We start from the raw sequence: 24,156 nt of genomic DNA, 5'->3' as shown, positions 1-24,156 counted from the left end.
TGGCTAGCCACCCGATCCTCAGCCTTGGTCCACCATTCCTGAAAACTCTACTCGACCAATGAGCTCCATGCTATTCTTGAAACCATGGCGTTGCAGATGTGTAGTCACGTGGAGACTGTCTTTACCATTGAACTTTTACTGCTTCAGAACATAACACGACCACCTTAAGCCTCATTAGTTATAACCGCACCAGTTTATGATGCATGTTTGGATCTGTATGGCAAACATTTAAGCGATTATAGCACTTTAGCTTCCAAACAGGCTGACTAATAAATTGACTAATTGTTAGCCGGAGCAGTGGCGGACGCAGAACAAAATTCTAGGTGGGGCCAATAGTACAAGAGACAAATCATCATACTAGACCATAAATGTATATTAATGATAATAACATGAATGTTAAATGGTAATATATAGTGTTTCCAAAATGATATGAATACCAAAAAAACCTTTTTGGCTATCTAAAGGAGAGCTAGAGAGAGAAAATAGGTGGACTGACCGCGGACGAGGCACTAGGACGGAGCAGCCGTATCGACGCGTCGTTCTGGCGAGTCATCGAATTTGTCGTGAGATGGCGTTGGTGAGACGACGACAGGTGGGAGGAGCGAGTGCAGGAGGCGAGGTAGCGATAGATGACCGTGACGGCAAGCGACAGCCATTGTCGTGTTGCGACGACGCGGTGGGACCCTAATAAGTTAGCGAGGGACAAGTGACGCCACGGTCCCACCAACAGCTTGCCCATCTGCTGGTGCAGACTAGGAGGCAAAATACCAATATTGTGTGTAGGATCCCGTTGAGTCGACGAGCTGATGAGTAATGAGAAGGCAAGGTGCGTTGCAGCGGGCGGGTTAGGTCACCGACTTACTAGTCAGTCGATGACCGAAGAAGCGAGTGAGCGGGCTTGTGCTGGGGAAGAGAATCAAATGGCTCAGGTGAATAGTGGACTAAGCAGTGCAGCGCCGAGACAAAAATAGATCAAAACCTAGTTTTCATTAGATTTGTCCACGCTAACTATACAAAAAGTTTGTTTATTTTGGTGTGTATCTAAACCTAGGTATAAGGGGTCAAAAAAATTAGGTGGGGCCATAGTCCACCTTGCTCACCCCTTGAATCCGCCCTTGAGCCGGAGGACTGGCAAACTGTTTGCTCGTTAGCCATTTAACCTTACTAATAAATGCTAATAGATCATATAAAGAGAAAAAGAAATCTGTTAGCCAAGACTCCAAGCATACACTAGCTAATTGTTGCTAGCTAATTATTTGCCGACTAATTGTTAGCTATTGGCAAACAATTAGCTATTAGCAAACAATTAGCTAGGAGGATCCAAACATGGCCTAAATATATTCATTAGCATCATCCTCGGCATCTTCTTCATCAGCGCTGCTGTAAGTCTGCAAATAAGCTTCTTCCCCATCATCCTGGCACATAATCAGCTGCGGTCAACTTCAGTTGCAAGCAAGACTTTGAAAGGTAACTGTCCCAAAAAGCAACATCTGTTTGCCTTACCTCTACATCATCATCTGATGATGAGAAGTCATCCTCAACTGTTTGAAGCAGCTTCAGATCATGTTTCTCACTTGCAACCTTTGTTTGTACCTGACGATGATAAAGTATGGGATTATATGGCGTGGGTCCATAAGAATTAAACGAGTCGGTAAAATAAATTCAGGTTCAAGGAATCTGATGCCTTACAAGTTGCGACTGCAACTTCGAGATCTTGCCTTGCAGACTTGAGATGTGATGCTTTAAGGCCTGAAAACCCATCCAGTAGATGATGAAAAGTTAAAAGTACAACTTACACGAAATAAAAAAAAGGGAAGACCAGAGTTTACAGTGGAGTTCCTGCATGTTCGAGAGAAAAAAGGAGTCCATATTAGAGTTACCTCCCGCCTTTGCAACTCTATAGAGCGTGCCAATGCTTGCCTCCTTGTTAGTAGATTCCTAGGCTTCATGATTTGGGGTCGCCTGTAGTTTTTACCCCGGTAGAAAATGATTACATATCCTTTAGTTGTCTTGTCAAGTGAAATGAGAACACCTTCACTCTCAGCTTCTAGAGAGATTGCAATATGTTTCGCTTGTGCAAAGCTCTTTCCCCTGACAACAATTTTAACCAACTCTCGATGCTTCCAATGCAAATGCATGTTTTGTACAGTTCCATCAAAAACTTCTCGTCTGCCTGTGAATTGTTTTAGTAAATAGATAGATGTAGGTCAGCAGAAGTTCATATCATGAATTCTACTCCATCCGTTCTTTTTTATTTGTCGCGGTCGAGTTCAAAAATGAACTAGCGGGCGACAAATATTCAAAAACGGAGGTAATATATAGTGTAAAGCATAAGTCATACCAAGCATCAAAAAGGCCCTCATTTTCAGGCCGATTCTGCGAAATAAGAAGCGTTCCTCATCTGTAACTGTTTCCAGATCAGTTGGAAGCTCTGCTGGAGTGAGAAATTCCTGGACTTTAGCTAGAGCCTTCTCTGCTTTTGCAACTTTTGTTTTTGCCTGCAAGTCCAAAACTTATTATAACTAGTATGTGCAATGGCTGCAATGATATTTTCTCCTAAATAGAGTGGAAAGTGTGATGATGTCTTCAAAATGAATGATGAAAACTGAAATTGGTAAACTTCATTGCAGGTAGAGATTTTGTAAAACATACCAAAATCAGTTTTCTCTTCAAGTTCTTCAAAAGAGAGGTATGCTTCAACAAAGACAAATGCTTCATCTCCTCTTCCCTCTGCTTATCATTAACTGACTTTCCCCATCTAGATTTTGCTTCTGTAGTTTCTGCCAGAGTACCAGCAACTAGAGGACCCTTTATATCCTTGGGGATAGTAATAATTGAGGCTGATGCTTTAAGCCGAGCCAGCTCTTCCTCATCCTGTTGAGTAATGGCTTGTTCTTGCTTCTCCACCAAGACCTGCCTTACTTTAGGAGCTATGAAATCATTGCCCCTGTAGAAGACAATGAACTCCTTGTTCCTTGACAAGAGCACTCCTCCTGTCAATTTCTGCAAGTGTTTTGTTACACAGACTCAAAACACTCAGCAAGTATGATATGCAGCGAGCAAGAATTCAATGACCAACCAAAGCAGTTAATAATCATTCAGAAGAACCAATCTAAAGATACACAACAAAAGATCTATCAATGGATGATCTACAGCACCCATTGCAAAATTGTGCCTTGTTGCATCCTCAACAACCAGACTTTCACGGCTAAACATATAATAAGCAGACAAATCCCAGGAGGTAATGTGAAGAACATTGTATCACCCGAAGATATAGAGCAAGAGAAGAATAGATACATACAAAGCAAACTTATATGAATTAAGCAAGCTAACCTCATATTCTAGATTGGGTCTAGACGTATGGTTATCAGATTCCACAGACTTAACCATAAGTGTGAGGGTGAGCTAACAGATAAATGTAACATATACAGGAATTTTGTATAGCTTTACCTTGATTTCTTCTGCCATTCTGTCATTGCATGTGTTTGGAATCCCTCTCTTGATGGCAATCTTTGCAATAGCACTTTTCTCCCATAATTTAACCATAGCAGCAGCTAAGCCTTGGTGTTCTCTGTTTCTCCCTGTCCACCGACAAGTACATTGACAACGGGTTGAAATGAATTGAAGATTGAGTAGTAATTAATCAAAGCATGCAATCTAGATACAAACTCCAATACCTAGAGCGAAATGAGGAGCAGTTTGCCTTGCAAGTCTACGCAGAGTTGTCATTTCCTTATCTCTAAGAGTGCTTTTAATCTTGTAGGGAAGTACTCTAAATGGTGGTTTGTAGCCATGTACTACACCAGGAAGCAAGTCGGCATCAACAGGGATAGGGCCACGACCAGACCAATCCTTGTACCGTGGTCCCAATTGATCCAAGAAGTTATCAATATCAAATGTTTCAGAGGACTCCAGAGAAAAATTGCCAGTAGACGTTAAACTCTTCATGCCATCTGCTCTTGAGGCCTGTAAGTTGTGACCATCATGGCTCAATACAGCACTATTAGCATCGCTAACTCCCTTACCCGAATCAATTTCTATAAATTTAGCATATGACTGCACACATTGAAAGTTGTAATTCATTCCCCTATACAACACAACTGATCTCCCTGACCTCCATATAACAACTCCCCCAGTCCTGTCCTGCATGACAAAAGCAAGATCAAGATCACAAATTCTAACCATTTTTCATTGGATTGAAAAACAACAGATAAAAATGAACCATAAAATTATACACCTCTAGTAAATCATGAGTTCTCTTCATGTTCAGGCTTGGAGGGCCTTCAAACCTCATCTTGACCACCTCATCCACCTTCCATTTCCTGTGGATGCTCTCCACTATGTCTTGAGTAACACCCCCTGGCCCAACCTTTATCCTCTCCTTCATCCTCAACGCCGTGTCCCTAAGCCTCCGCAGTTCAGGCTCTGGAATAGACCTCTCGGCCAGCTCCGTGTTGCTGCGCCTCACCGCCCTGCCACCGCTGAATGCCTCATCATCTTCCTCCTCCCTTTCCCATGGCAGGAGTGCAGGGCCCAATTTCTGGACAAAATCTTCTGCATTAGACAACTCAACCGTGGCATTCGGGTCACTTTCCTCCATCGAATTCCTCAATGTTTTAACTATGGTGTTTACACTGCTCTGCATCATACTCCTATCGAACCTGCTACCATAAGCATCTTTGTCCACTGACAAATCCACTCCATATGAAGAATTCATAGTTGGTGTGGCATAATCATCATAAAATTCATCTTCTAAACCCCCAGTAAGAAGCTCCTCACCATTATCCGTCTCTTCCTTATCCTCATCCACCAAGCCCAGTTCATCATCAGAAGCATCACGAATGTCCAACCTTTCCTCCTCTTCGGCCACCGGACCGGAAACCCCCCTATCATTGGTCGATTCCTCCCTGTGAATCCATGGCGCAGAGAATGGGTGGCTCCCAAGCAGATAGCTCGGCCGAAAATGCGATCCATCGTCCTGCTCCCGTGCCGCTTGGTCCGGTACTGCGGTGGTGTCGCACGCCCCTTCCTCTACTCGAACTCCTTCGTCATCGGAGGAGCCGCCAGCAAAGTAGTCCACGATGGAGCGCAACGTTGCGCTTGAGCCTCCACCACTGCGTTTTTGATCGCCCGCATCACCACTTCCTCGGCCAGCCCGGTGCGGCAGCGAAGGCGGCAAAGGCGACTGCTGCTGAGGTTGTTCCCAGGGGACCGAGGCACGCTGGGAAGGTGCCCGGGCGGACCAGCGGCGGAGGGCCTGTTCCTCAAAACTCGGCTTGAGGGGCCTGCTCTTATTCTTGCTCTTCCTTCCAACTGCGCCGTCCGACGCCACCGGCGAGGAGGTCGAGGGAGAAGACGTCGATGCGGGAGGACAGGTGGAGACGCTTGAGGTGGCGGTGGTAGTTCTAGTGCATCTGAGACAGGGTAGCCGTGCTGGTCGGGGAGCGGAGAGAAATGGAGGCGTCGTGGAGAGGGCGGGAGGTGGCAAGAGCAGCGCCATTGGAGGTGGGAGAGAAGGCTGGGGGCAGGTAGGAACTGACGAAGGCGAAGGGATATGGAGGGGCAGCCGGGCAGGGCTTTTGACGGGCCTTGGATTTTGGACCCTTATGTTGGACGTGGGCTGCCATTTAGGGCTGGGCAAAGTACTCGTGGCTCGTGAGCTCGCTCGACTCGTGGTCAGCTTGAATTGACTCGACTTGGCTTGTTTCAATTTTATCACGAGCTGAGCTAACTTCTCAGCTCAGTTCGTTAATGAGCCAGCTCGAATGAGCTAGCATTTATCTATAAAACAAAGTCTATACTTGTATTGGATGAATTAATAAGTGATGAACTATGTTAGTTTAGGGCTTAAATGATATGATATATAAAATTATGAGTATTGTTAGTCTTTTCTAGTGTTAAATTAGTATGAAATTAACTAGCAATTGATTATATTGTTGTATATATACATGTATACTATTTTTTGTTGTGGCTCGCGAGCTAAACGAGCCGAGCCGAGCTGGTTCTCTGGCTCGGTTGCTTAATGAGCCGAGCCGAGCCAGCTCGTTCTCTTAACGAGCTAGCTCGAGCTCGGTCGAGCCGAGCCGAGCTGGCTCGATATCCACCCCTACTACCATTGGATGATCTAAAAAATGGTAAGACTGAGAACGAGTCATTTTAATCTACCTCATCTATTTCTGAGGTTCTTTAAAAACATATTTATGGGATCGATTTCCTTCATTATATATACAGCACGTAAGATGGCAACGGATCGGATATTGGAAATATCCGCCCGCAGACATATCCACGGTCATAGATAATATCCGCTCGTGACTATATCCACGGGTAGAAATTCATATCCATATCCACCATCGGGTTTCGAATATCCATTGGATATCCATCGGATATGATAAAGAACCATTTTTAGCAATTGAATAACATAATTAATCAAATTTCTTCCCAATTCAACATCATACATAACTTAAAATTTAATAAAAAAATTAAACAAATATACATGTCCTTCAACAAGCAACATTCTCAACATGATAAAAATACATGTCTACATGTCTCAACATGAAAACAAATACATGACAATCAATATTGATCCGACCCAAGTGTAGTGTTGAGCACTTGAGCTAGCGCTATAGTAGCTATGTTTGAATTTTTTTAGTCAATGATAGTAGAATCATGTTCATCCTGGCAATAATGGACTAATGGTTAATTTCGGATATCCAACGGATTACCCGCGAGTGAGATTTAATATACAAATCCATGCCCACTTTATCTCGGATCGGATACGGGTCTAACCCGCGGGTCAAAAAACATATCCATATCCTTATCCATCGGGTCGGATATCCGACGGATATCCAAATCCACGGATTAAATTGCCATCCCTAGTCAACACGGATGTTGGTATCTCAATTATTAAAATTGTTTTTACATCTTAGTTTTTGCATATATAATGTCAGGTAAGCCACAAGAGTAAATTGAACTACCTTAATAGTTTAAATTGGACTACAATCCCATGATCGGAATTCGGAGGCGGCGATAACCACCCAATCCGCCTAGTGATCCTTCGCTACCTCAAAGTCGTCTAAGTGACAACAACCACCAAAAGTAACAACTAACAAGAATCACACAACTTAATACTGTCACTAGTGTGACTTGATGCAAGCTCTCAATACAAATCACTAGGATCACTCCCCAATCTTATTATAAATGTATCATTATCCCTAGATATGAGTGTGTTTTGGTATTTTGGATGACAACTGTAATGCCCAAAATTTGGAGGAATAAAATAATTCTCTGAGTTTTAGGGTTTATGTGATTTGTTTTATTATTTTTATGCATGTCAACAATAATGAGCTTAATTAAAGCAATTGATACTTAAATAAATAAAGCATTTGTAATGTTGCATATGATTTTCCTAAGATAGAAACATATAGTTTGGAGATTTGTTTTATTATTTTTGTAATTCTCTATGAGTATCGCTGTCAGTACTATAGTTTGGGGCGTGGGAGTGCAGGTTTAAGCACTCTAGCCGTCTAGCGGGGCCTCCACCGTAGGGAATGGCAGCACCGCCATATCCTTGTGGCGGGGGTGAGGAAGGACCTGTTTGGTTCTGTTTTTTCTGCGAAGCTTTTCTGAAAAGCTGGCTGTGAAGAAAAGCTGGCTGTGGGGAGAAGCTGGTGGTTAGAATCTGGGTGTTTGGATACGCAGATTATGAGATTGTAGATTCTGGTTAAAAAAGGAAATGAACTAATGAGCATGTAATTGGAAATTATCTCATGTGTTCTCCATTATAAATAGAGACCTATTAGTATTAATACACATATTAATACTTTCTTATGTGAACCCAAAACGTCTTAGAAGATGACCATATCACGAACACGCTCGACAGCATAATTGCAACCGGAAAAATCAATTGCCACAGTAGAAAATAAATGAAATATCAATTGCCACATGCAAACAAAAGCTACCCACATGCAAACAAAAGCTACGGACGGGCACAGTCGCAGGGGTACGGGCGAGGCTAGGAATCGAGTGGCTTCTGCCAGACGTGACCACCCACGCGCTTCTCAGTCCTTGTTATATTTCGGCTTTTGAGCGAAGCGCTTCGTCGAGAATCCCTGCGAGAATCTAAGCGTTTGGATGATAAAAGCTGCTTTTGGTCACCAGAATCGGCAAAAAGCCGAACCAAACACGGCCGAAGAACACCATGGCCCATTGATTCAATAGTATGTGATCCAGATTAAAAGCCAGATACTGATTCAAGTATTCATCCAAGTTGTTCATTTTATCTAGGGCGGTTGAGTTCAGATCCTAGTTATTTTAAATCATAGTCGTTGATTTCATAGCGAGAGGCTCAGATTAGATGAGCGTGTGGGGCGCAACGAGCCCTTGATCTCTAATCTAACGGTTCAGTGTGCGTACCGATTCGATCTCGGATAGAGATAATCGTAGCCATAGAATTATAATCCGACGGCTTAAAATGCTTCGTACCTTTTCACAGTGGTCTTTTTCATTTAGAGACCCTGTACATTTGCCTAATGGACCCATCATCCATACTAGTTCAAGAATCAATGCAAATAGGTCCTAAAATTTGCGAGTTCAACCCTGAGCTTTCCAAATTTGGTAATCACCATCCAAGGATCCGAATATTCACAAAAAATATAAGAAATTATTTATATGTATAAAATAAATCTAGAAACTTATGAAATTCATATCTCTTACGTTGTAACTCCAATTTTAGTGGTTCTTGAACCTACGGTTTCATCTCAATGCATAGAATATTAATATGCAGTTTGTTCTCATGTTTGGTGTGTTGTTAAATTTTTGTTTATATATTGTTGGTATGCATTGTTGCGAGTAGACGGGCAAGTGACCGAGGAACCTGAAGCATAACAGGTTGAATATTCTTAGCAGAAACTCGCAGAAGGCAAGTTGTGCCCTTGATCACTTTCTTTACCTATTCATGATAATCACCGTGACATGCTTAGGTTAACTTGATGTGACCTAACAGGTTACCTAGTTTTGTTCACCCTACACCTTGCAAACAAATGATTCATTTGGTAGTCTTGCTATTGCTCTACCTAGCTTTGGGATTAATATTATCTATGAATTATGATCTTGTTATATTATGTAACGCCCTAAATTTGGGGGTAGAGTTTTTTCTCCTTTTTACTCACCAAATTCAGGGGTTACTCTCTTTCATTTTCCCGTTTCGCTCCTTCTTCTCAATTTCAAAGCAGTATAGTGACGAGTGTCCGTGCCATGTGTAAACAAAACCTAAGTGTCATGGGTGTTGCATCATGCCGGAGCATATTTCTTTGTCTGATGTCGTGGTTAGTCGCGTGCTCGTCTCGTTCCATTTCAGATTTCGGTTCGCAATCGGATTCCGTTTGGTGGTCGTGCGTGTCATGGTTTTTGATCCGCGGTGTGGCCCAGCCCGGCACAGCCCGGCCCGGTCCGGCCCGCGCGCCCCTGCCCTCCCCATGCGTGTGCCCCCTCCCCTGATCCTTTTGTCTCATTTGATTTCTCCCGCGCAGTAACCTCCCTCTCCCTCTTCCACCTCTCTCTCTCCCCGTGGTGCACTAGGGTTTGGAGACGGTGATCGCCGGAGTTTGGATCCCCGAGGTAAGTTTCCCCTCCTCTCTCTCTCTCTCTCTCTCTCTCTCTCTCTCTCTCTCTCTCTCTCTCTCTCTCTCTCCCCTCCCCCTCCCCTTCTTCCCCACGTGGTCCCGCGCCCGCGCCGCCCCTCAGCCCCACGCCCTGTGCACCGCCCTCGGCCTCGCCCCTCCCCGGCGTGCCCCTGCCCGCGCACCCCTTCCCCGGCGAGCCCCGCTCTCGCCGCGGCCGCCCCCACGCGCCCCTCCCCTGCCCGCGCCCTCCTTGGCCCTGGTGAGCCCTCGCCCCGCCGCGGCCCCTCCCCGGCGGCCCTCCCCTGCCCGCCCCCGTCGCGGCCCCTCCCCGGCGGCCTCCCCGCGCGCCCTCCCCTGCTCCCCGGCGAGCCCTGCCCCCGCACCGCTCCCTCGGCCGCGCCCCGCCCCCATGCCCCGCGGCCTGCGCCCTAGCCGCGCTCGGTGGCCGCGCCCTAGCAGCACCCCGTCGTGCCTCGGCCGTGCCCCTGCCCGCTGAAAGGGAAATGTGCCCTTGGGCCATTTCTAAGTATTTTGGTGATTAAGTGTCCAACACAAATGGTTATGTGTTAATCTATGCCAAATGGTGGACAAAGTGCAAATCAATACAGAGGTATGATTCTAGACTTAGTACATTGGTTTTTGTGTACTAACATATTTGTCTGAGTGCTAGAATCAGAGAAAAGACAAATGGAGAAGACTTGGCTCGAGCAGCCAAGACTCTGCTCAGTCTTGGTGCGCCAGGCTGGCGCTGATCAACTGGCCGCTCTCGAGAACTAAACGGCGACGTACGGCTAAAATTCACCGGACTGTCCGATGGTGCACCGGACTGTCTGGTGAGCCAACGTCGGCCGCGCCAACGGTCGGCCACGCAATCCGCGCGTGATGCGTGGCCGAGCCAACGGTCAGAAGGAGGCACTGGACTGTCCGGTGTGCACCGGACAGTGTCTGGTGTGCCAACGGCTCCAAATCCTCAACGGTCGGCTGCGCCAAAATAGGAAAGCAATCCGCACCGGACAGTGAACAGTGCCTGTCCGGTGGTGCACCGAACTGTCTGGTGCACCAGTCGACAGAAGGCAAGAATTGCCTTCCTGGAATGCTCTCAACGGCTCCTAGCTGCCTTGGGGCTATAAAAGGGACCCCTAGGCGCATGGAGGAAGACAAAAAGCATACTTTTAGCATTCTTGATCATTCACACTTCGTCTTTGCGCACTCGTTTGACATTCTTAGTGATTTGAGCTCCGTTCTAGTGAGAACCTTGTGATATTCATTTTAGCTCAAGTCTTGGCCGTGTGTGTGCGTATTGCTGTGGATTTGTGTGTGTTTACTTCCCTCACTTACTCTAGTGCTTTCACTTTGATCCTCATTGTAAGGGTGAGAGACTCCAAGTTGTGGAGATTCCTCGCAAACGGGATATAGTAAAAGAAAGAAGAACACCGTGGTATTCAAGTTGATCATTGGATCACTTGAGAGGACCTGAGTGCAACTCTCGTCCATTGGGACGCCACAACATGGAGTAGGCAAGTGTTGTACTTGGCCGAACCACGGGATAAATCCTCGTGTCTCTTGTGCTTGTTCTCACTATGTCTATTGTGTTTCACAAGAGCTCTCCTTTAGCCACTTGATCTCATTGTGCTAACTCTTAATCAAGTTCTGTGGCTTTAAGTTTTAAGTTTTATTCGGGATCACCTATTCACCCCCCCTCTAGGTGCTCTCAATTGGTATCGGAGCTGTTCTCTTCAAGAAAGGGACTAATCGCCCGAAGAGATCGATCCTAAGGGAAAGGGATGGTGGTCAACGACAATGAGAAGGAGTCCATCTTCAACGAGCCAAGGGACGACAAAGTCAATGACTCCGGCTCGAGTCAAAAGAAGAAAGACGGAAAGAAGAAGAGGCGCATCAGGAAGGTTGTCTACTACGACAGCGACGAATCTTCCTCTTCTCAAAAGGACAACGAATACGAGGAGAAAAAGAAAACAGTTAATTCGAACTTTTCTTTTGATTACTCTCGTATTCCGCATAATTCCAATGCTCATTTGCTTTCTATTCCACTTGGTAAACCTCCTCACTTTGATGGAGAGGACTACGGATTTTGGAGTCACAAAATGTGTAGTCATTTGTTCTCTCTTCATCCAAGTATATGGGAGATAGTAGAAAACAGAATGCAATTTGATAGTTCGAATAATTCTATGCCTATCAATGAACAAATCCATAAGAATGCACAAGCTACTACTGTTCTTTTAGCATCCTTGTGCAGGGAAGAATACAATAAGGTGAGCGGCTTGGACAATGCCAAGCAGATCTGGGACACCCTCAAGATCTCACATGAGGGGAACGACGTCACCATGCTCACCAAGATGGAGTTGGTGGAAGGCGAACTAGGAAGGTTCGCGATGATCAGGGGGGAGGAGCCAACCCAAACGTACAACAGGCTCAAGACCCTCGTCAACAAAATAAGGAGCTATGGAAGCATGCGATGGACGGACCACGACGTCGTCCGACTTATGCTAAGGTCCTTCACCGTCCTTGATCCTCATCTTGTTAACTCTATTCGTGAGAATCCTAGGTACACCAAGATGACGCCCGAAGAAATACTTGAGAAGTTTGTGAGCGGGCGGATGATGATCAAGGAGACGAGATATGTTGATGAGGCGCTAAATGGCCTAATCCATGAGCCTCAAGCCATTGCTCTCAAGGCAACAAGTAGCAGGGAGACGCTACCTAGCAAGGTGGCGCAAATTGAGGCGGCCGGGCTAAACGAGGATGAAATGGCCCTCATCATCAAGCGCTTCAAGATGGCGCTCAAAGGTCGCAAGGAGCATCCCAACAAAAGCAAGACGAAGGGAAAGTGCTCCTGCTTCAAGTGTGGTAAGGTTGGTCGCTTTATTGCTAATTGTCCCGACAATGACAGTGACCAGGATCAAGAGAAGAAGAGGGAAAAGAAGAAGACTTACAAGAAAGCGAAGGGCGAGGCACACCTTGGCAAAGAATGGGACTCGGATTGTTCATCGTCCGACTCCGACAACGAAGGACTCGCCGCCTCGGCCTTCAACAAATCGTCCCTCTTCACCAACGAGCATCACACATGCCTCATGGCAAAGGAGAAGAAGGTAAGTACTCGAAATAATACTACGTATGCTTCTTCAAGTGATGATGAATCTAGTGATGATGAAATAGACTATGCATGTTTATTCAAAGGATTAGATAGAACTAAAATTGATAAGATCAATGAATTGATTGATGCTTTGAATGAGAAGAATAGACTTTTAGAAAAGCAAGAAGATCTTTTATATGAAGAGCATGATAAATTTGTAAGTGCGCAAAATTCTCTTGCTTTAGAAGTTAAAAGAAATGAAATGCTTTCAGGTGAATTGTCTACGTGCCATGAATCCATTTCTAGCTTAAAGAGTATCAATGATGAATTGAATGCTAAGTTAGAAATAGCTAATAAATCAACCTCTTGTGTAGAACATGTTGTGATCTGCAATAGGTGTAAAGATTTTAATGTTGATGCCTGTAGTGAACACCTAGTTTCCATTTCTAAATTAAAAGATGAAGTGACTAGTCTTAATGCTCAACTTAAGACTAGCAAAAATGAATTCGATAAACTAAAATTTGCAAGGGATGCCTACACGATTGGTAGACACCCCTCAATTAAGGATGGGCTTGGCTTTAAGAGGGAAGCCAAGAACTTAACAAGTCATAAGGCTCCCATCTCCGCCAAGGAGAAAGGGAAGGCCCCTATGGCTAGTAGTGCTCAAAAGAACCATGCTTTCATGTACCATGATAGGAGATATTCTAGGAATGTTCATTATGATAGAAGAAACAATGATGTTGATTCACATGCCATGATTGCTTCAAGTTCTTCTATTATGCATGATATAAATTTGGCTAGGAAAAATGTTATTCATCATATGCCTAGGAGAAATGTTGCTCATGTTCCTAGGAAAATAGTTAATGAACCTTCTACAATTTATCATGCTTGCAATGCTTCCTTTGCAATTTGTAGAAAGGATAAGAAGGTGATTGCTAGGAAATTAGTGGCAAAATGCAAGGGAGATAAAACTTGCATTTGGGTCCCTAAGACCATTGTTACTAACCTTGTAGGACCCAACAAGAGTTGGGTACCTAAAACCCAAGCCTAAACTGCCTTGCAGGTTTATGCATCCGGGGGCTCAAGCTGGATTATCGACAGCGGATGCACAAACCACATGACGGGGGAGAAGAAGATGTTCACCTCCTACGTTAAGAACAAAGATTCCCAAGATTCAATCATATTCGGTGATGGGAATCAAGGCAAGGTTAAAGGACTAGGAAAGATCGTTATTTCATCCGAGCACTCCATTTCTAATGTGTTTTTAGTTGAGTCGCTCGAGTATAACTTGTTGTCCGTTAGTCAACTTTGTAATATGGGTTATAATTGCTTATTCACAAATGTAGATGTGTCTGTTTTTAGAAGAAGTGATGGTTCATTAGCTTTTAAGGGTGTACTAGACGATAAACTTTATTTAGTTGATTTTGCAAAAGAGGAGGCCAGTCTAGATGCATGCTTAATTGCTAAGACTAGCATGGGCTCGCTGTGGCATCGCCGTTTAGCACATGTGGGGATGAAGAACCTTCACAAACTTCTAAAGGGAGAACATGTGTTAGGTCTAACAAATGTGACTTTCGGAAAAGATAGACCTTGTGCAGCTTGTCAAGCAGGTAAGCAGGTGGGAAGTGCTCATCACAGCAAGAATGTAATGTCCACGTCAAGACCTCTAGAGTTACTTCATATGGATCTCTTCGGACCCGTCGCCTACCTAAGCTTAGGAGGAAGTAAGTATGGTCTTGTTATAGTTGATGATTTTTCCCGCTTCACTTGGGTATTCTTTTTGCAGGACAAATCTGAAACCCAAGGGACCCTCAAGCGCTTCCTAAGGAGAGCTCAAAATGAATTTGAGCTCAAGGTGAAGAAGATAAGAAGCGACAACGGGTCCGAGTTCAAGAACCTTCAAGTGGAGGAGTACCTTGAGGAGGAAGGAATCAAGCACGAGTTCTCCGCTCCCTACACACCACAGCAAAATGGTGTGGTAGAGCGGAAGGACAGGACGCTCATCGACATGGCGAGGATGATGCTTGGAGAGTTCAAGACGCCCGAGCGGTTTTGGTCGGAAGCCGTGAACACAGCTTGCCACGCCATAAACCAGGTCTACCTTCATCGCCTCCTCAAGAAGACTTCGTATGAGCTTCTAACTGGTAACAAACCCAATGTGTCATACTTTCGTGTTTTTGGGAGCAAATGTTACATTCTAGTAAAGAAAGGTAGAAATTCTAAGTTTGCTCCCAAAGCTGTAGAAGGGTTTTTGTTAGGTTATGACTCAAATACAAAGGCGTATAGGGTCTTCAACAAATCATCGGGTTTGGTTGAAGTCTCTAGCGACGTTGTATTTGATGAGACTAATGGCTCTCTAAGAGAGCAAGTTGATCTTGATGATGTAGATGAAGAAGACGTTCCAACGACCGCAATACGCACCATGACAATTGGAGATGTGCAGCCTCAGGAACAAAAGGAGCAAGATCAACCTTCTTCCTCAACAAAGGTGCAACCCCTAACTCAAGTTGATGAACAGGTTCATCAAGAAGAGGCGTGTGATCAAGGGGGAGCACAAGATTATCATGTTATGGAGGAAGAAGCACAACATGCCCCTCCAACTCAAGTTCGAGCGACGATTCAAAGGAATCATCCTGTCGACCAGATATTGGGTGATATTAGCAAGGGTGTAACTACTCGCTCTAGATTAGTTAATTTTTGTGAGCATTACTCTTTTGTCTCCTCTATTGAGCCTTTCAGGGTAGAAGAGGCCTTGCTAGATCTGGACTGGGTGTTGGCCATGCAGGAGGAGCTCAACAATTTCAAGAGAAATGAAGTTTGGACACTGGTGCCATGTACCAAGCAAAACGTTGTGGGAACCAAGTGGGTGTTCCGCAACAAACAGGACGAGCACGGGGTGGTGACAAGGAACAAAGCACGACTTGTGGCAAAAGGTTATGCCCAAGTCGCAGGTTTGGACTTTGAGGAGACTTTTGCTCCTGTGGCTAGGCTAGAGTCAATTCGCATATTGTTAGCCTATGTCGCTCACCATTCTTTCAAGTTGTTCCAAATGGATGTGAAGTGCGCTTTCCTCAACAGGCCAATTAAGGAGGAGGTGTACGTAGAGCAACCCCCTGGCTTTGAGGATGAACGGTACCCCGACCACGTGTGTAAGCTCTCTAAGGCGCTCTATGGACTTAAGCAAGCTCCAAGAGCATGGTATGAATGCCTTAGAGACTTTTTAATTGCTAATGCTTTCAAGGTTGGGAAAGCAGATCCAACTCTTTTCACTAAGACATGTGATGGTGACTTATTTGTGTGCCAAATTTATGTCGATGACATAATATTTGGTTCTACTAACCAAAAGTCTTGTGAAGAGTTTAGCAGGGTGATGACGCAGAAATTCGAGATGTCGATGATGGGCGAGTTGAACTACTTCCTTGGGTTCCAAGTGAAGCAACTCAAGGACGACACTTTCATCTCCCAAACAAAGTACACACAAGACTTGATCAAGCGGTTTGGGATGAAGGACGCCAAGCCCGCAAAGACTCCAATGGGAACTGACGGACACATCGACCTCAACAAAGGAGGTAAGTCCGTTGATCAAAAAGCATACCGGTCTATGATAGGTTCCTTGCTTTACTTATGTGCTAGTAGACCGGATATTATGCTTAGTGTATGCATGTGTGCTAGATTTCAATCCGATCCAAGGGAGTGTCACTTAGTGGCCGTGAAGCGAATTCTTAGATATTTAGTCGCTACGCCTTGCTTCGGGATCTGGTATCCAAAGGGGTCTACCTTTGACTTAATTGGATATTCAGACTCCGATTATGTTGGATGCAAGGTCGATAGGAAGAGTACATCAGTGACGTGTCAATTCTTAGGAAGGTCCCTGGTGTCTTGGAGTTTTAAGAAACAAACCTCCGTTGCCCTATCCACCGCTGAGGCCGAGTATGTTGTCGTAGGACAGTGTTGCGCGCAACTACTTTGGATGAGGCAAACCCTCAAGGACTTTGGCTACATTCTGAGCAAAGTCCCACTCCTATGTGATAATGAGAGTGCTATCCGCATGGCAGATAATCCTGTTGAACACAACCGCACAAAGCACATAGACATCCGGCATCACTTTTTGAGAGACCACCAGCAAAAGGGAGATATCGAAGTGTTTTATGTTAGCACCGAGAACCAGCTAGCCGATATCTTTACCAAGCCTCTAGATGAGAAGACCTTTTGCAGGCTGCGTAGTGAGCTAAATGTCTTAGATTCGCGGAACCTGGATTGATCTATAGCATACATGTGTTTTATGCCTTGATCATGTTCCTCATACATTTTGTTGTTCATTAATGTGCTCAAGTTGTACAAGCACTCCCCGGACCTCAAAAGTCCATGTGTGAGTGATGCACATATTTAGGGGGAGATGTGCTACAACTTGACCCTTTGAGACTAACCGTGTGCTTGAGTTTACTTGATTTAGTCTCAAAGGTGGATTGAAAGGGAAAAGTGGACTTGGACCATGAAAGACTTCCACTGCACTCCGATGAGAGCGTAACTTACTCCAAGTTCGTCTCCATGTCTCTTATTGCCTTTTGCTCTTAATTGACAATTTTGGTGAGGCAATGAGGTTAATAGGGCCAAGATTGATCCCGTTTTGGTGCTTGATGCCAAAGGGGGAGAAAATAAGGCCAGAGCAAGAAATGGATCAGCTACCACTTGAGAATTTTGAAAATAGTAGAGTTAGAGTTTTTGTTTTGTCAAAATCCTCTTAATGTCTCTTCTTGTCAAAAGTTGGTCTCTTGTGGGGAGAATGTTTGATTATGGGAAATAGGGGGAGTTTTTGAATCTTTGATCAATTTCTCTTGGAATACCTTTCTCTATGCCTGAACAAGTGAATTTGACTTAGAGATAGGAAATTGAGTTTGATTTGCAAAAACAAACCAAGTGGTGGCAAAGAATGATCCAAATATGCCAAATTTGAATCAAAACAAATTCTTGTTCTCATTTGCATTGATGTTGCACTTCTATATGTTGCTTTTTGTTGTGTTGGCATAAATCACCAAAAAGGGGGAGATTAAAAGGGAAATGTGCCCTTGGGCCATTTCTAAGTATTTTGGTGATTAAGTGTCCAACACAAATGGTTATGTGTTAATCTATGCCAAATGGTGGACAAAGTGCAAATCAATACAGAGGTATGATTCTAGACTTAGTACATTGGTTTTTGTGTACTAACATATTTGTCTGAGTGCTAGAATCAGAGAAAAGACAAATGGAGAAGACTTGGCTCGAGCAGCCAAGACTCTGCTCAGTCTGGGTGCACCGGACAGTGTCCGGTGCGCCAGGATGGCGCTGATCAACTGGCCGCTCTCAGGAACTGAACGGCGGCGTACGGCTAAAATTCACCGGACTGTCCGGTGGTGCACCTGACTGTCCGGTGAGCCAACGTCGGCCGCGCCAACTGTCGTCCGCGCAATCCGCGCGTGACGCGTGGCCGAGCCAACGGTCAGAAAGAGGCACCGGACTGTCCGGTGTGCACCGGACAGTGTCTGGTGTGCCAACGGCTCCAAATCCTTAACGGTCGACTGCGCCAAAATAGGAAAGCAATCCGCACCGGACAGTGAACAGTGCATGTCCGGTGGTGCACCGGACTGTCCCGTGCACCAGTCGACAGAAGGCAAGAATTGCCTTCCTGGAATGCTCTCAACGGCTCCTAGCTGCCTTGGGGCTATAAAAGGGACCCCTAGGCGCATGGAGGAAGACAAAAAGCATACTTTGTGCATTCTTGATCATTCACACTTCGTCTTTGCGCACTCGTTTGACATTCTTAGTGATTTGAGCTCCGTTCTAGTGAGAACCTTGTGATATTCATTTGAGCTCAAGTCTTGGTCGTGTGTGTGCGTATTGCTGTGGATTTGTGTGTGTTTACTTCCCTCACTTACTCTAGTGCTTTCACTTTGATCCTCATTGTAAGGGTGAGAGACTCCAAGTTGTGGAGATTCCTGGCAAACGGGATATAGTAAAAGAAAGAAGAACACCGTGGTATTCAAGTTGATCATTGGATCACTTGAGAGGAGTTGAGTGCAACTCTCGTCCATTGGGACGCCACAACGTGGAGTAGGCAAGTGTTGTACTTGGCCGAACCACGGGATAAATCCTCGTGTCTCTTGTGCTTGTTCTCACTGTGTCTATTGTGTTTCACAAGAGCTCTCCTTTAGCCACTTGATTTCATTGTGCTAACTCTTAATCAAGTTATGTGGCTTTAAGTTTTAAGTTTTATTCAGGATCACCTTTTCACCCCCCTCTAGGTGCTCTCACCCGCACCCTCGCGCACTCCTGCCCGCGCCCGTGCCCCGGCGACTCGCGTCCCGCGCGCCTACACGGTTCGCGTGCCCTCGGCACGCGCAGTGTGCTCTCGCGAGTGTGACCGTAGTCGCGATGCGTTTAACCCTCGTTTTAATCTATTTTAATTTTAGTTTAGTTGATGTGCTGCGTCGCGCGCTTCGCCGCGCGACGGTTCATTCTAAATTCGTCTTTATTAATGTGCTGCGTCGCGCGCTTCGTCGTGCGACGATTCTTTTTAAATTTATATTTATTAAGGTGCTGCGGCATGCGCTTCGTCGCGCGACGATTCGTTTTAAATGCGGTTCTATTGGCGTAAGCCGTCGTGCGTTTCGTCGCGCAACGCTTAACGTTTATCTATAATTAATGCAAGAATCTCGTTGTGCGCTCTGTCGCGCGGCGAGTCGTTCATTTCTTAATTCAAATTAAATGTTGTGTCACACGTCTCGCCGTGCGACCACTCCCTTTCATTCATCTTTATTTATTTATAATGATTAAATGTAGAACATGACCTTACCTTATGCTAAATGCAGTGGCCAAATTAATGCCCTTCTGTTAAGCGAGTGGTTTAATTTATAATTATGTAACGTGATCGCTTCTCGGCTGTAGACCCAACTGTCATTTCCTCATTTTCTCTTAACCGTAATTGCGAGCCCCACGTGGAACGTCTGTTTATTTATTGTATTCTATTGTATGGTGTATTATTCTTTTGTATTAAATGTGTGGATGTATGTATGTTTGCGCTTGTATAGAGAACGATCCGGTTGAAGAGCCTGAGGAACTTGCAGGAGAAGCCCCTGAGCAACAACTGGTTGGTGGAGGCAAGTGTCCCTTGACCTTTCTTTGTCCTATACATTCTATAATTCATTTCCCGCATTTACACAGTTATACCTAAGGATTGACTAGCTTTTGTTATCCATGTCCTTGTTTAACTATTTCGGTTGTATTATTATTGTTTAGCTTTATGCTATTGTTCAACTCTAATCAATGAACATGATGGGATTTATCAATGATACGTTGTTTCCCTCCTTTATTATGATGTTATACTTGTGGCATTTAAGGGGGCTCGAGCGGTTTCTTGAGTGCCTCTCCGTAAGGACCTGTTCGTTGGATGACCGCCCGGGAAAACAGTGCAACCATGAGGGTGGAATGGGATGCCCTTAGCTAAATAATTAGAGGAATCGGGGTGTAGTTCGCTTAGTCGTCGTGCCGTTAATGGGGCTCGGTGTATGCGGCTCGCTCTGCCAAGTTTGGGTTCGCCCCTTGGGGAGGAGTGCAGTGCATTTAGGAAACCTAACGGGCGGCTACAGCCCTAGGGAATCTTTATAAAGGCTACATAGTGATGCCCTGCTGGGTCACCTTGGTAGTGATCAATGGAGAGTCATGATCTCCGGGCAGAAAGGGAATCACAGCTTATGGGTAAAGTGCGCAACCTCTGTAGAGTATATGAAAACTGATATATCAGCCGTGCTTGCGGTTATGAGCGGCCAAGGGAGCTCCATTGATTAGTGATACTTGATCAGAGATGTTCGGATTACAGGTGGCAATGAGATTGATGGTTTTTGGTATTGACTCTGGTAATGGTAAGTGGTACCCTTTCTGTTTGGAAAGGAGTACGTTTGGGTTAATTCTAAAACTTGGCTTTCTCTACTAGTAATAATAATCTGACCAACTAAAAGCAACTGCTTGACTTACCCCCCCCCCCCACATAAAGCTAGTCCATTATAGCCAAACATGACACCTGCTGAGTATGTTGATGTGTACTCACCCTTGCTCTACACACCAAACCCCCCCATCCCCAGGTTGTCAGCATTGCAACCCCTGCTCAGGAGAGGATGAAGTCGTGGAAGGAGATCTCCAGGAGTTCCAAGATTACGACGAGTTTTAGGCATGGGTTAGCGGCAACCCCCAGTCGACTGCCTGTGAAGGCCACGTGTATCTACGTTTCTTTTCCGCACTTTGATTATTGTAAAGACTATGTGGATGCCTCAGACATATGATGTAATCGACTATTATTACCCTTTTATGTTATTATTTGAGCACTGTGTGATGATGTCCAGTTATGTAACTGCTGTGTACGTGAATTGCTGATCCTGACACATACATGGTCGCATTCGGTTTGCCTTTTAGAACCGGGTGTGACATAGGTGGTATTAGAGCCGTGCTGACTGTAGGACCGCTAACCTAGAGTAGAATGGTCGTTCTAAGGATTATAGACCCCTATTCTCACCTTGACTTTGGTATCCCTTCAAAAGTTGTTCATATCGACCAAACCTATGTTCTACTATATATTATACCTTGCTAAAAATCTTTTTGTTTATTCTAATTCCTCATTTATTCATGGTTTACTTGCTGGCCATACTAGTTCTGTTCTCACTCTTATGCTTGTGGTGTCTCTTGTAGATGGCTCATCTTAGACACACTTCATGGAAGTCTGTCATCCCCTTCTTACCCTCTCGTCTCGCGGAGCGTCCGCTTCGCCGTCCAGTGACCGGTCAGTCTAGCCACTTGGAGAGACTGCACCACTGCCTGCATGAGGAGCAGGAGCGTCGACGATAGGAGCAGGAGCAGCAGTGCTCTTCTTTCTCGCTCCAGTAGGAGATAAGAGTCTGTGAGGAGCTGCTCCCCTGTGCTCCCGCTGGAGGCGCCCCCTGCACCACCACTGAGTGCCCCAGCCGCTAGAGTAGCTTCTGGAGGAGACCCAGACGACGGAGGTGGCGACAGCAGCTCGAGCCACGGCACCGACTTTTCTGCTGACTAGGAGCCGGAAGGATGGGTTGCTCGACCCATCACTCGCGATGCTGCTCGCGGGTGTCACTTCCACGATGCGCTCGACACCCTGCTACGTCGGGCACTTGACCGACATACTTGGTCTATCGAGTATCGTTGTGTGGTCTTCCAGCACAGTCGCGGGTCTACCCGGACCGCTGGGAGGCGACCTTCTTGGTGCGCCGTTCGGAGAACAGTCTCTAGGGTGCTGAGGTCTGCTCAGAGCACTATTCCATCTCTGAGCGGGACTCAGCTGAGGCGGTCATGCAAGATGCCGCACGGCATGTGCTTTCGCACTACTGCTCGGTTCTCGGCGGGGTAGCCGACGGTCTCAACCTGAAGTATTACCCCCGCCGTCCATCTGGCAGCACAGGAGGCGTGATTGTCTCACCTGTTGGTGAGGACAATCCTAGGTTGAACAACACAGTCAACCTAGCCGCCATGCTAAACACGGAGCTACACCATGCATTAGACGAGCTGAGTAGGGCTCGTGCTGAGATCGCCCAGCTGCGGGCTGAGCGTGCGGAGCGTCGTCACCTGGATGATGGCTCCCCCGCTCCCGTCAGGACTCAGCACCCGTACCGCTCACCTCGGCGTGGACACCAGTCCTATGGCAACCCCGACTGCAGGACCAGGATAAATTTGGAACCATAGATCGTTAGAGTCGGATCTCGTAATTAATACGAAATTATATACATAGAAGTTATAGTCTTAGCGTTAGTCTTGCTTTTAGTTAGTCTTAGTTAAACAGGGTAGTTTGCTTATCCTGTGCATTTATGTTTGTCATGATGAACTATGTTGGATTTGGATCTTTGTAATGACTATCACCAGAGTGTGGGCATCCCCTGCATTTTGGTTTACCTGTTATATGTTAATGAAGTTAGTTATCTAGTTGGGAAACCTTTTATTCTACTTTCCTCTTTATCTGAGAAGCTGTGTTGGTCTGTGTTGGAGATCAGTGAAGATGTTCATCTGTTCAGTGTTGTGGAAGAATTCTATACTCTTTTCTTATGCTGCAAGATTTGCAAGATCAGTTCTGATGTGTGGTTGCATTCTACAGATGTCAGAAAATAGGCGTAGATGAGGAAGGCGTGCTCAACCGGAGCGGCCAGCTCAGCAGGATGAGGCACCCCAGCAGCAGCAGCTGCCACCCCCGCCCCCTGATGTCCATCGAGCAGATGTTCATGATACAGACTCAGGCAGTTCAAGCCATCAGTCAGACTCTGGCCGCCATTCAGCAGCAGCAGCCACCACCTCAACCTCAGATGCCTCAGATACCCAGGGACAAGCGTGCTGAATTTATGAGAGGTCATCCCCCAACGTTCGCTCACTCTTTTGACCCCATGGATGCTGAAGACTGGCTGCGCACAGTGGAGCGGGAGTTGCATACCGCTCAGTGTGATGACAGGGAGAAAGTTCTGTATGGTCCCCGTCTGTTGAGAGGAGCAGCTCAGTCTTGGTGGGAGTCTTATCTCGCCACCCATGCCAACCCCGACACCATCACCTGGGAAGAATTCAGAGGTAGCTTCCATCAGTACCATGTTCCTACAGGTCTGATGACAGTGAAGGAGGAGTTCCTGGCACTCAAGCAAGGGTCATTGTCGGTTAGTGAGTGTCGGGACAGGTTTTTGCAGCTGTCTCGCTATGCTCCTGAAGATGTTAACACCGACGCCAAGAGACAATATCGTTTCTTGAGAGGATTGGTTGATCCTCTGCAGTATCAGCTGATGAATCATACCTTCCCGATATTCCAACACCTGATTGACAGAGCAATCATGACAGAGAGGAAGCACAAAGAGATGGAGGATCGCAAGCGTAAGATCAGTGGACCTCAGTCTGGAAGCAGCAATCGTCCTCGTTTCTCAGGTAATCCACCTCAGCAGTTCAGGCAGAACCAGCGTCCACCTCAGCATCAGCAGTTTCAAAGGCAGTATCCTCAGCACCAGCGTCAGAATCGCCAGAACAATCAGTTAGGAGGTCAGTTTCAGAGGCAGAATCAGCAGGCACCTCGTCTTCCTGCCCCAGCGAACCAGCAGAACAGTCAAGCCGCACCAGTTCAGGGTGGAAATAGAGCATGTTTCCACTGTGGAGAGCAATGCCATTGGGTGATGCAATGTCCGAAGAAGGCAGCCCAGCAGCAGTCAGGCCCTAGTGCCCCAGCAAAGCAGAATGTGTCTCAGCCAGGAGCAGGCAACCGCCCTAACCACACTATAACCATGGGAGACTGAACCACTTAGAGGCTGAAGCAGTTTAGGAAACCCCCGGCATGATAGTAGGTATGTTTCTAGTCGACTCCCATATTGCAGAAGTGTTATTTGATACTAGCGCAACACATTCATTCATTACTGCATCATGGGTAGAAGC

At 45.9% G+C, this 24,156-nt stretch overlaps 1 protein-coding gene across 2 annotated transcripts; it reads right to left on the bottom strand.

The window, feature by feature from the left end:
* Positions 1 to 968: 968 nt before the first annotated feature.
* LOC103632644 (CRM-domain containing factor CFM3, chloroplastic/mitochondrial) lies at positions 969 to 5,592 on the bottom strand. 2 transcript variants are annotated; one of them, XM_008654395.2, is made up of 9 exons: positions 4,238 to 5,571; positions 3,678 to 4,143; positions 3,451 to 3,581; positions 2,653 to 3,003; positions 2,342 to 2,498; positions 1,881 to 2,173; positions 1,690 to 1,749; positions 1,504 to 1,593; positions 969 to 1,415 (listed from the first exon to the last, which is right to left on the bottom strand). In XM_008654395.2, the coding sequence occupies exons 1-9, from the start codon at positions 5,498 to 5,500 to the stop codon at positions 1,332 to 1,334; spliced, it is 2,895 nt and encodes a 964-aa protein (XP_008652617.1). In that variant the 5' UTR covers positions 5,501 to 5,571; the 3' UTR covers positions 969 to 1,331. The 2 variants fall into 2 exon arrangements, with proteins under 2 accessions (XP_008652617.1, XP_008652616.1); XM_008654394.2 differs by having other exon boundaries at positions 1,155 to 1,430; positions 4,238 to 5,592.
* Between the last annotated feature and the right edge of the window lie 18,564 nt (positions 5,593 to 24,156).

Source organism: Zea mays, chromosome 7 (genome assembly GCF_902167145.1).
Source record: "Zea mays cultivar B73 chromosome 7, Zm-B73-REFERENCE-NAM-5.0, whole genome shotgun sequence".
Classification (NCBI taxonomy): Eukaryota; Viridiplantae; Streptophyta; class Magnoliopsida; order Poales; family Poaceae; genus Zea; species Zea mays.
This window is presented reverse-complemented; position numbering and strand designations above follow the sequence as displayed.

Coding starts and splice junctions, on each gene's coding strand:
- LOC103632644 (XM_008654394.2), bottom strand. CDS start 5,500: ATGGCGCTGCTCTTGCCACCTCCCGCCCTCTCCACGACGCCTCCATTT. Junction 2,499..2,652: donor TGAAGAGAAAACTGATTTTG/GTATGTTTTACA, acceptor TTGGACTTGCAG/GCAAAAACAAAAGTTGCAAA. Junction 1,750..1,880: donor TAGAGTTGCAAAGGCGGGAG/GTAACTCTAATA, acceptor ATGGGTTTTCAG/GCCTTAAAGCATCACATCTC.